The 12,592-nt window shown below is 37.5% G+C and overlaps 1 protein-coding gene across 3 annotated transcripts; it reads right to left on the bottom strand.

Moving 5' to 3' along the window:
* Window positions 1-1,280: 1,280 nt before the first annotated feature.
* Window positions 1,281-11,870, bottom strand: LOC127986097 (voltage-dependent anion-selective channel protein 1). 3 transcript variants are annotated; one of them, XM_052588309.1, is made up of 9 exons: window positions 11,719-11,870; window positions 11,016-11,154; window positions 9,434-9,483; window positions 7,591-7,743; window positions 7,450-7,502; window positions 4,171-4,398; window positions 2,962-3,112; window positions 2,319-2,376; window positions 1,281-2,084 (listed from the first exon to the last, which is right to left on the bottom strand). In XM_052588309.1, the coding sequence occupies exons 2-9, from the start codon at window positions 11,080-11,082 to the stop codon at window positions 1,993-1,995; spliced, it is 852 nt and encodes a 283-aa protein (XP_052444269.1). In that variant the 5' UTR covers window positions 11,083-11,154; window positions 11,719-11,870; the 3' UTR covers window positions 1,281-1,992. The 3 variants fall into 3 exon arrangements, with proteins under 3 accessions (XP_052444269.1, XP_052444270.1, XP_052444271.1); XM_052588310.1 differs by having other exon boundaries at window positions 11,016-11,085; window positions 11,719-11,803; XM_052588311.1 differs by lacking the exon at window positions 11,719-11,870 and adding an exon at window positions 11,206-11,439 and having other exon boundaries at window positions 11,016-11,085.
* Between the last annotated feature and the right edge of the window lie 722 nt (window positions 11,871-12,592).

Below are 12,592 nucleotides of genomic sequence, written 5' to 3'. Positions count from 1 at the left end.
CGGAATTGATCACCGAATCGAACCTGGGTCGGGGACATAGTAACATTGCGGTAATCGATCCGGAACGAGCGCTGTGTGAACAAAAGCCGGATCTAATTCCGTATCAAAGTGATGACGCGCTTTATCGCGCGACTCTTTTACCGGCTGTTTTGAAGGAAGATCAACATTCGCGACGAAAACATATGTGCAAACTGTAATGAAGCAGAGATCAGTTAGTTCCTCACTTTCCGCGCTGACGCAGAGATCGTTTGCTTGCTTCAGTTAAAGTATAACGTGCCAAGCGTTGTCGACTCGTACATTATACGTCACGCGCTGATGTCACGTGTCGTTACAGGATCTTCAAGGGTTGTGTGTGAAAGCACGCACATATACCGGGTCATCACTGGCAGTGTGAAAGTGCCAAATCTAGCGACCAGTGAACAATTACAGGAACACTTTACCCCTGTATTTGCCGGAATGGCAGTGTGAAAGGGGCTTGAGGGGCATTTTTTACCCAGAACTTTATTTAGTTCCTGGTTCCTGCGGTGGAAACACACCAAGTACCAGGCCAAAGTCCCTAGTTCCTGGGTAAAGTTCCTGTGGTGGAAACGCGGCTTATGTCATGATCTATGGTGTCGAAGGCAGCACTAAGATCAAGTAAAACTAGCAATGAGATGAAGCCTTGATCTGACGCAAGGAGCAGGTCATTTGTAATTTTAACAAGTGCAGTTTCTGTGCTATGGTTAGGTCTGAAACCTGACTGAAATTCTTCATACAGATCATTTTTGCAGGAAGGAGCTCAATTGAGCAGACACAACTTTTTCTAAAATTTCAGACATAAATTGAAGATTTGAAATGGACCTATAATTTTCCAGTTCGCTAGGATCTAGTTGTGGTTTCTTAATAATAGGCTTAATAACCGCCAGCCTGAATGGTTTTGGGATGTGACCTAAAGATAACAATGAGATAATATTGAGAAGCGGTTCTACAGGTAACAACGCTTTCAGTAAATTAGTGTGTAAAGGATCTTATAAACAAGTTGTTGGTTTAGATTCAGAGATAAGTTTATTTAGCTCTTCCTGTCCTATAGTTGTAAAGCACTGCTGTTATTTATTTTTATTTTTTTGGTGCAATGGATGAAACTGAAGAATGAGATGCTGTAGAATGTATACATGTGACAATATGCATCTTGCAGTTGACAAAAAATAAATAAATAGACAATGGCACAATGCAAAAGTCTTTGTGTATGCACTTCAACCTTTTAAAAAGTGAGAAAGAAACCAAACTGCACAGTCGAGTAATGTGGTCCAGGTTGAAATGTTTTATTCAACTGAAAGTACCCATACTGCTAAATACACAGTATTCTAAACCTACACTTAAAAACGGAAGACTACATCCACCAGTGGAGATCTTTTCTGCTCTCCCCAATTTGTCAGAAGCTTGTTTCCAATCTCCTTTAGTTCAGGGAAAGCTGAAAAAGTTTTGCCATTAAAGAAAACAATGACAGACAAGATACAGGTGTGGTTTCACTCACACAGACAAGACAAAAAATATGAAATGCACCCAAAAGTCTGGGGTCTACAACTAAAGACGTGGTGGGCTGCAAGTGTTATCAGATACATACGGGTCCTTTGCTTCAAGCTTTGGTGGGGTGAAAACCACAGATCAGGAATGTTGTGGCCTAATATTAGTGTTGTCAGATGTAAAGGTCTCAGTTTCTACCCAACGCCTTCCCAAAAATTAAATATTCTGGCATGATCAACACTGTAATAAATAACATTGAGTGTGGTGAAAATGAAGCCATGTGCATTATAAATCAAGCCATTTATAACTTTTCAAATGCTCTTCTTTCATTCTCTGTGACCTAATAAAGTAGTGGACAATCACTAATGCATTATTTGACCCGAGTATACAATAGTGCGCTTCCTTGGTCAGTGCATCTAAGAGAAACAAGGTGTGTGAGGAAAAAAAAAAAAAAAAAATTAAGTTAGGATTATTGCAATCCTCAGCTTCCTATGCCTCGAACTCCAGACCCAACCCCAGTTTGTGGCCACCTGTGTTAATGTTCCTCCCATCCAGAAGAGAAGAGAGGGTCAGCTTAATACCTGAACCAAGGGAAGGGGGGAAAGTTAGACATGGAACGATCATGTCCATAAGAGCTTACTGAAAATGGCATATACACCACTCTTCAAAAGCTTGGCATCAGTAAGATTTAATGTTTCTGAAAGGAGTCTCTTCTGCTCATCAAGGCTGATTTTTTTTAATCAAAAATATAGAAAGAACCATTTTATTGAGAAATATTATTGCCATTTAAAATGCTTGTTTTTACACATACTCACCAGGCTTCAAGGTCTGGGTATATCCCAGGCCGACGAGGCTAGAATTGTTCACTTTGACCTGAAGACAAACACAACGGCACTAGATTTCAGCTGATTACATGCATTACTGCTGTTATGATTATGAGATCACAACACATTACCAGTTTATTAGTGTGCATTATAATGCATGAAAAATAACCTTTATGATGTATTATAAAGGCAGGCTTTATCTGGTGTTACAATGCATTATATTATTGTGCATTAAAACCACGAATAGGTACGTATTATAATGTTACACTGTAACTGTTGCTATGATTATTTATCAGATTATACAATATGTTATTAGGCAGTAATAAAATAATAATAATAAAAGCATGCATTAAGAATACCCTTATTATGTATAATAAATAGTAGTTTCATAATAAGTGTTAATGCTTCCATAGGGCTTTTTTTTTTTATTCTCACATCAATTTTGGGTTAAATTCTGATTGCATTCTGCTAGGCTACATCACACTGTGAAAGCTTGACATTCGTCAACACTGTTGTTAATTTCATTTGTACAAATATAAAGGTTTGGTGCAAACCGGTCATCATTACACCAGAAAAATGACTGCATTGAGCAGTGAAAAATGCTGAAAAGGGGCAATGCTAACTTTAAACGTACCGAGAAGGAAGCATCAGCATCGATCTGATACTTGGCCGCGATACCAAAGTGGGTGTTGCTGTTACCAGCGGTCCATGCCAGATTGACCGCCGTCTCCAGTTTATCGTTCACTTTTTGGTAAATGGAGCCACCAAATTCTGTTCCATCATTCCTGTGATTTGAAAATACATCAGTAAAATGATCTGAAATGCATAAACTACACAAAAATTTCTATAGGCGACCATTAGTTTTGAACAATGAATTTCACTAAATCACATAACAGCAAAACTCTGACTATACTTCGATTCCTAAGGATATTTCCATTTTAATTAGGTTTCCACAAGTCCCAGAAAACAACACCTCATATCTTTAATTTTTTATCTCAAAAGTAGGATGTTTTTTGGCAATTTTATAGATATGTAGTTTCAAATAGCAGATTTAAATTATCTAGTTTTTAACAACAGGCTTCAAGTTTTCAAGATGAAAAAATTTGGAACACAAAAATTAAATATTCTAAAACTCAAAATGCTAAATTCTTACTAAAAATGCTAATTTCTAAAATTCTAAAACACAAAATGCAGAAATTCAGACTGTACAGGAATGAGGGTCTTGAAGGAGATATTTGAAGTTTAGATATTTGTATTGGGGAAAAAAGACAACCAGTGAGAAAGATTAAAATTTTTTTGTAGTGCATGCAACATTTAATGCCAAGACTTTATGAATTTAAGACTTTCTGTTCCATCTTGAGATCTTTTTAAGGCCTTAATTTGAGGAAGAGTTAATTAAGACTTCAAGACCCACATAAACCATGCATGCAGTTTAAAAATAATTTTTTGATGTTAGGGTCAGGTATTTTTATCCAGAGTAGGATTGCAGTATTTTTACAAGTAAACACTAATTCAATGTCTTGCCATTTCTACCAAATCCAATATCAACAGATTTTCGCGTAAGAATATAAAACGGCAATTAACTATTTAGCTAATAGACAAATCTGTTGATTAATAAAAAATAAAAAAAATGAAAAAGGCTGCAGTGCATCGGAGTGAGCCCTAAACACAACTAACTCACTCCTTAAGATCTGAGCTTCAGTGATGGGCTTTCCTGCTGCAAAGCCCTTCTCAAATCCAATCGCCAGGGAATAAACGCTTATATAAATAAGCCACCTTTCTAACCGTGCGACTACTGGAGACAGTAGCTAATGTGTCTGACGATACTGCGTTTGGTACATACACGTTTGTGTGGAGCTGGAACTCGTCGGACTTGTAGCCCACAGCGAAGTTGCTCTGAGTGACCCGGTTCCTCCCAGCCTCGAAAGTGGTCTGGTACCCGGCCAGCCAGCCCTCGAAGCCCACGACCACGGCTCCGTGCACCGCGGTGCCATTGATGTCGTAGTCCACGTCACAGCCCAGGTTGATGTGCTCATGCTGGAAGCTGCTCTTGATCTTTCCGCTCTTCTTTCTGTGGGAAGTCAGGAGACAAGCCAGCGAAACTGAGTTTACATCAGTGCACACGGAGCCCGTATGCATCACCCTTAAAATTCATCATGCTCAGAATCCTTGCACACTTAGCCCAATGAGTTTTAATCAATCCGTTAGAAAAAAATTCAGTACTGACTGGTGTCTTCAAGTACATTTACATTTATTCATTTATCAGACGATTTTATCCAAAGCGACTTACAGATGAAGACAGTGGAAGCAATCAGAAACAACAAAAAGAGCAATGATATATAAGTGCTAAAACAAGTCTCAGTTAGGTTAACACCGTACACGTAGCATGGGGTTTTAAATAATATAATTGTGGCGAGTGGGGCGGGGCCGAGAGGCGTGGGAACGAGGAGTGAGGCCAGGTGTAGTGATTGGAGATGAGCTACACCTGGCCTCACTCCTCGTTCCCACGCCTCTCGGCCCCGCCCCACTTGCCACAATAATAAATAAAAAGAAAAAGCAAGCTAGTTAGAGGTCTTTACACACACACACACACACACACACACACACACACACACACACACATTCATATACAATTGCATAATAAATGAAAAGAAAATAGAATACAAAAAGATTAGAAAGGTAGATTTTTTAAAGAATAGAATTAGAATAGTGAGTGTTAAAGTTAGAGGGTCAAATAAAGATGGAAGAGATGGGTTTTAAGCCGATTCTTGAAGATGGCTAAGGACTCGGCTGCTTGGATTGAGTTGGCGAGGTCATTCCACCAGGAGGAAACATTTAATTTAAAAGTCCATAAAAGTGACTTTGTGCTTCTTTGGGATGAACAATCAAGTGACGTTCACTTGCAGAACGTAAGTTTCTAGAGGGCACATAAGTCTGAAGTAATGAATTTATGTAAATGGGTGCAGAGCCAGTGGTAGTTTTGTAGGCAAACATCAATGCCTTGAATTTTATGCGAGCAGCTATTGGAAGCCAGTGCAAATTGATAAACAGAGGTGTGACGTGTATTCTTTTTGGCTCATTAAAAATTAATCTTGCTGCCGCGTTCTTCATTAATTGTAAAGGTTTGATAAAACTGGCTGGAAGACCTGCCAAGAGGGCATTGCAATAGTCCAGCCTGGACAGAACAAGAGCTTGAACAAGGAGTTGTGCAGCATGATCCCAAAGAAAGGGCTTGATCTTCTTGATGTTGAATAAAGCAAATCTGCAGGATCGGACAGTTTTAGTGATGTGGTCTGAGAAAGTCAGCTGATCATCAATCATAACTCCAAGGCTTCTAGCTGTTTTTGAAGGAGTTATGGTTGAAGTGCCTAACTTGATGGTGAAATTGTGATGGAACGATGGGTTTGCTGGAATCACAAGCAGTTCTGTCTTGGCAAGGTTGAGTTGAAGGTGATGGTCCTTCATCCAGGAAGAAATGTCTGTTAGACAAGCTGAGATGCGAATAGCTACCGTCGGATCATCAGGATGGAATGAGAGGTAGAGTTGAGTGTCATCAGCATAGCAGTGGTATGAAAAGCCATGTTTCTGAATGACAGAACCTAATGATGACATGTAGACAGAGAAGAGAAGTGGTCCAAGAACTGAGCCCTGAGGCACCCCAGTAGTTAGATGCTGAGACTTGGACACCTCACCTCTCCAAGATACTTTGAAGGACCTATCTGATAGGTAAGACTCAAACCATTGAAGTGTGGTTCCTGAGATGCCATTTGCCAGTAGGGTTGATAGGAGGATCTGGTGATTAACCGTGTCAAAAGCAGCGGACAGATCAAGCAGGATAAGTACTGAAGATTTGGATTCTGTTCTTGCCAGTCTTAGAGCTTCAACAACTGAGAGCAAGTCCGTCTCAGTTGAATGTCCATTTCTGAAGCCAGATTGTGAGGACTTGCTTCTTTAAAAGACAAAAAGTAAAGAAATATAGAGTCCATTCAATCCTGAGATATATAGGATGCAAGTTTCGGAGTGTAGACGTGATTTATACATAACATGGGGTCGTGTTTTATTTTTCAATGTGTAAAAATGTCATCAGCTGAAAGAGTGTTAATACAGCACTCGTTTAACTTGAGCTGCACGACTAATCAGAACAAAACAGCAAACGCGATGTGGCTTAGTGTGATCATCAAATCATTCACATGTGTATTTCTGAGTGAAGCGCAGCACTGTTTTTAGTTACACATCAGCAGCTCAAGGTGTTTTCAGCGTCTCAGTTAAATGTAAATGATCCACACTCCATCTGCATCTGTTTTAACATGCATTTGCAGACTAAACATGCACCAACCTTCTTCACAAACTTCTAATGAGAGGTGCGTATCAATGAAAGATTGGGCTCCAGGCAGTTTACTGGAAAAATAGTGTTTGGAGGTTTAGCTATAAAAAGACAATACTAAGATATTAGTCCTTTTACAAAAATCATGCCATCTTTTCTATTAAATAATTGTATTTTTTTGTAATAACACACATACTACAAAGTAATATTTCTCTCTTTTTTTGTCATTTTAGTAAATAAATAATAATTATAACAATATTCATTATCAAAATTATCATCATCATCATCATCATCATCTTCATATAATAATCCTAAAGCAAACCACAAAATATTGGCCAAATTTTAAATCCCTAAAAATATTTTAAATGGCATCAGAAAAAAAATAAATAAATAATTACCATTTTTATCAGGAGAATAAAATGCATATTTAAAATAATATTGCAGTTGTCAATATCGAGATATTTATTTTTAGTAGTTTTTTTTTATTATTAAAAATAAATAATGATTATTATTATTGTTGTTACTTTTGATGCTGTAAATCCTAAAGCATATCATAAAATATATTTTTTTATATAAAATAAATTTGTATAATTGCAATTTTATATATATATATATATATATATATATATATATATATATATATACGTGTGTAAAATTGCAATTATACAAATTGTGCCATTGTAATTTAGACTTGCAACCAAAAACATCCCTCCCTTTATATATTGCATCTTCACTGGAAATGCCAATCCAGTGGCATGGAGTATACTGGAGCACAGACACACTAAAGACATCACGTACCCAGTGTTCGGAGAGAAGGAGGAATCAAACGTCAACTTCAGCCCTTTAGCCAGCTGAGGAGAAGAAAGCAGCATTGGTGTTCAATCACAAGAATCTGATTCACGTCTGATCCAGTGTAGCTCAGTGTTCGGGGGCCTGTACCTGGTCCTCCAGAGTGATCTCCGTGCCCAGAGTGTTGTCCGTGTTCCACTTCTCAGTGAAGGTCAGGCCGTGCTCTGCCCACTTGTACTTGGTCTCCAGTGTTCCTGCTACCTTGCTGGTCTCAGTGTTGGCCGAGCCGGAGCTCTTGAACTCCTACAGCAGCACGACAACAGAGGAGTCACACTGCAGTTAGTTACAATTTTAGAATTTTCAAATTTTTTAAATGTGAATTACAAAACCGAGAGTTCCGGTCCTTGATTCTGATTGGCTGAGCCACGTTCAAAGCGTAACTCTTCAAACACACACCTTTGTTTGTGTGTTGCTCAGCAACAACTTTGTAGCAACCACAGCAGTTTCTGGGGAGCTTCATTGTTTGGTGGAAGAATACTGTTTTTATTCATATCAGTACACTTTATATGTTGTTTTATTTTGTGAAGCGGTACTGTGTGTATAGAATAACCGTTTTATAAAAGCAGCAATCCCCGTGAAGCCGTGGTTTACAGTAAATTTATAACACCACAGCTTCTTGGGGCTTATTGCTTTTAGTATTTCTAAATTCATCATCTTGAAGCTTATTATTAAAAACTGGATACTTGCAGAACTAAACATCTGCAATTCGAAAATACACATCTATTAAAATGCCCATAACATTGTTATATTTTGTTAAATACCAAATGTACAGAATTTGAGTACTTCAAAACTATAAAATGCATTGTAATGTTATAAGTTTGCTGCCACTTGTCTAGAATTAAAATTCACACAACTCCAGTTGTTTGGTCATATTTCTGTCTGTGTATGGATGACGGTGTCAGACGAGGACATCCAGCACTAAAGCACACACACACTTTGCCCAAAATAAACATCCATGGGTCAATTAGTGCAAACATGTATGAAAAAACAGAGCACTTCCATGTCCGTGTGCTGGTCAATATCTGCCTTTGAGGCATATGATGATGTAGTTTTGGGTTATGATCTCTGCCATCATCAGTTAATCAGTATTCATGTTCTGGATTCCTGCTCTGAGCTGTTTTCTGTTGATGAACAGAACTTCACGAGCATTATTTGTAGCACTTGTCATCCCATAATCACATTGAGCTTTGGGTTTAGTCAAATATGAAACAAGGATTTCAAATTCTGCTAGTTTTCATGAAAATAAGAGCTCTAGAAAGATGCATTTTGCTAAATGTGTGCCCCAGGGTTATTACAGTTAACAAACATTAAAATGTTTAATTTGAGATAGCTGTCAAAGTAACATTTCTCATTTTTACTTTAGTATGTTTAACTTTATGTACTAAAACTGAAACACTAATTAAAAATATTAAAGGATGACAAAAATACTAAAACAACACTATATTACATATGAATGTTATATGTTTGTTTATTTTTTATATGTTTGTGCTTACACGTACACTTAAGTTAAATCTTTTATATTTAAAAAAACAAATTGGATTAGAAACAATTATATTAAATACACAACCCGACTTATATTTGCCTATAACTTTGTGTGCGGATTACTCAAATTGTGGCTCTATTGTTAATTTTAATTTTTAATATTACAGTAATGCTTCTCTGTATAGTTTACAGCTTTAGTTGAGAGATTTTAAATTTCCTTAATCTAAACAAATCAATTTGATTCATAAAATCAGGTGTTTTATACACAAACATTTACATTAAACTATAGCCAAAAAAAGCAAACATTAAACATTCTGGCTTTGCATATCGTCACATCAGCAGTGAGTGAAATGTTCACATCCGGACAGAAATCATGTCAATATTTTGTCAAGTTTGGCAAAAAGATAGCGGTTTTGATTGCGTTCATGACTGAAATCCACTGGATACTTACCAATCCATTCTCTGACCTCGTTTTCAAGTCCAACTTGATAAGACCAAAACCTGCAATAACAGACAAACATCACCAACACACAAAACACTGCATTTGCATTTCATGGCAGAAGCCCATCAGTTTTATTACAGTGTGAAATAGTCTTGAGTTATTCCATGACTGCTGCATAGAGAACAACAGTCGGGTCCCAAAGAAGAAATGAATTAGTGATTATTAAGGGAGTTTGTAAATGTGATATCGAGTTCATTAAAGAATTGAATATTACGTGACTCATATTGTCTGACTACAACTCTATTGCCTCTATTTCGTCTGCTAAAATAGTTTCAAACAAAGTCTTAGCCGAGCCACTGCGCATCTCCGTTCAAACACTGCGGTGTTTCGTTTATGCATGAGCTGCGTTTTTAAATGAATCTAGTGAGTCTACGATTCAATGACGCAGTCACGTGCTTTGTTCCTGAATGAATCAGTCGTTCAAACGAATCAATTGAATGAACGATTCAGTGATCAAATCAGTGACTTGTTTAATGTTTAAACTATATTTTCTGTTATTTAAAATGTAAATATTAACTTGTAATATTTCAATATTAAAAATTGTATATTTAAAACATTAACCTGAATATGATTTTATTAATTGAATTGCACTCATGCTGCTTCTAAGCCTCATTAAACGTCTGGAAATACACCTATAAGCCATTCCGTAATACAAATGTATTTTTTAAATACTGATTTCATTCGATTGGTAACCTATTTTTATTCCACTTCTTATTCTACTTGTTTTTATTCTTTTGTTTTAATAAGAAATGTTAAAAAGCGTATATACTTTTGTTGAATTTGACATAAAAGATGAACTCTCTACCAATCAGAGAAGCGAAATAACACCAAAAGAACTCTTTAGCTCCGCCCACTGCCATAAAACACTGATGAATGATGAAATCAAGTCTCCCTGCACTCTCAAACCTATCTAAATCCAGAATTTGCAGTAGATGTAAAATATCATGTTCCTATATACTGAGCATAATCATCATCGTTAGAATAAATAGTTTTATATTTCTCTGTTGAGATTATTTTGATTATGGGATTGTAGTGTTGTCCGATTTAAATCGACATTTGTAACATTGTGATTGGCTTCATAGATGGTTGGTTTGGATCATGTCTTAAGGCTTTTCTTTATTGGATGAATGGTATAATTCTGAAACAGAAGCTGCTGATGAAGTGGGCGGGCTATTCAATAATGACTGACTGGTCACATGACATTTAGTTCTCTTATGATTGGCTCCTGAAATGCTTGATACATATGCCAGCAGCAAAGTGAACAAATCACAAATGTCAATCATCCTGATTGAAAATATAAATACATCTAACAGAATTAAATGAATGAAACAATATGAGGGCTTGTTATTGATTTGATGGATAAAGGTTTAACTTGACGTCCTCTACATATTAATGTCTCTGTATCACAGACACACACACACACACACATATATGTATATATATATGCATTGTTTTTTTTAACATTTATTTATCTGCATGCATAGGTTTGTGTGTTTATTCAGCTCTAATGTAAACCCAGATGAATTCATACCATATCCTTTGGTGAAGATGTCGCGGGCAGACTTGCCCAGGTCTACATATGTTGGAGGAATGGCCATTGTCTGCAACAGAGGTCAAGAAGGTCAGCCAGAGGTCACGCTCACGAACAGATGGACTCCAGTCAGCAAACCCTAATCAACAACATCATATAAAAAAATAACTGAATTTGATGAGGAACATACTACTGCGTTTCCAACATGTAAGAAGGTCAAATGACATTCCCCCTGCTCTCAAGTCTTCAGACAGATCGTGCATGTAGACATCAACATCATGCACGCGAACATTTCTCCGAGAAACTATATGAGTGAGCCAAACACAATGCAAATGCTGATCCAGGCGTGATTGCATGCATGAGATGAGGATCACTGCACAGAGCCCGATGGCGCAGGTTTAGGCCACCATCAGAGCAGATCGAGCACAGAACCATCTATAAAACTCATGCAATGCTGCAATATTTCGTTTCGATCAGCTGATGACAGCGTCGTACGTTTAAACAGCACTTGCACGTTTGATGAGGCTAGCAGACACTCGATGCACATTCACAGACGCGGCAAGGGCATTTAACATTCACGCATTGATGCGCTGCATCTCCGGCGCACTCTCTACAGATCACTACAGATTCTCCCGCGAGGAGAGCGCGAAGCCTCGGTCCTTTAAAGTGTAATGCAGAATAAATATCTCACTTTTGTACGCACCTGTGTAAAGTCGTGAGGACAGCGCAGGGCAGGAGAGAGAGACGTGCGGCAGAGGACGACGCCAGATTCACGCAAGAGCGTCACGTGCGCAAGCGACGCCACGCCTCTACGTAATAATCTTGAGCATCACCCCAGCAGATTCCACACCTCGAGATCAAACTCTATCTGGATTTCTTTCTTTTTGATTAACATTAATTTGAATACATTTTCTTATCAATGTTTCCGTCTAAATCTAGTTGTTGTTGTTGTTTTTTTGTATCATTATTTTTAAATCGTAGTTATTATTTACTCATCACCTCGAGATGAAATTACATCTGGATATATTAAACAAGGTTTAATTTGCTTGCTCTAATTAAAAATAAATATATATATATATATATATATATATATATATAGTCAAGCTGTTTGATGTCACTCAGCGGGTGCTGCACTGCATCGGTCCATTAGAAGCTTAATAAAAAGCCAATCGATTTAAAAAAGTGTCCCTGCTCGTGAGGTAGCATTTTTCAAGGTAATAAATCAAAAGGAAAACAATGCTTTAATGCTATTGATTTCACAACTCTCACCCAGGGCTGCGTTCAGCCTAGACAAAATTGTGCAAAAACGGTTTTTAAACGGTAACGGTGTTGCGTTCATCACTCTGTTCTGATGACATAAGAGTTGCAACTATGACAGCTGAGAATTACATTCTTGGTGTTCTTTTCAAAGAATTTTCAGAGCCTGATGAAATCGGTATAAATACATGTTTAATACTGCAAAATACTCGTATGCCCTCCAGAATAAAAGAGAACATCCCAATCGAGTGAAGAGATTTGTGGATCTGTGGTTCCTAATCATTGTGATCCATTTGCCTTGCAAACATTTCAGGTGAAGA

This window comes from Carassius gibelio, chromosome B21 (assembly GCF_023724105.1).
Source record: "Carassius gibelio isolate Cgi1373 ecotype wild population from Czech Republic chromosome B21, carGib1.2-hapl.c, whole genome shotgun sequence".
In the NCBI taxonomy this organism is placed as follows: Eukaryota; Metazoa; Chordata; class Actinopteri; order Cypriniformes; family Cyprinidae; genus Carassius; species Carassius gibelio.
This window is presented reverse-complemented; position numbering and strand designations above follow the sequence as displayed.

Coding starts and splice junctions, on each gene's coding strand:
- LOC127986097 (XM_052588309.1), bottom strand. CDS start 11,082: ATGGCCATTCCTCCAACATATGTAGACCTGGGCAAGTCTGCCCGCGAC. Junction 3,113..4,170: donor TTCCAGCTCCACACAAACGT/GTATGTACCAAA, acceptor TTCAAATCACAG/GAATGATGGAACAGAATTTG. Junction 2,085..2,318: donor TACCCAGACCTTGAAGCCTG/GTGAGTATGTGT, acceptor CCCTTGGTTCAG/GTATTAAGCTGACCCTCTCT.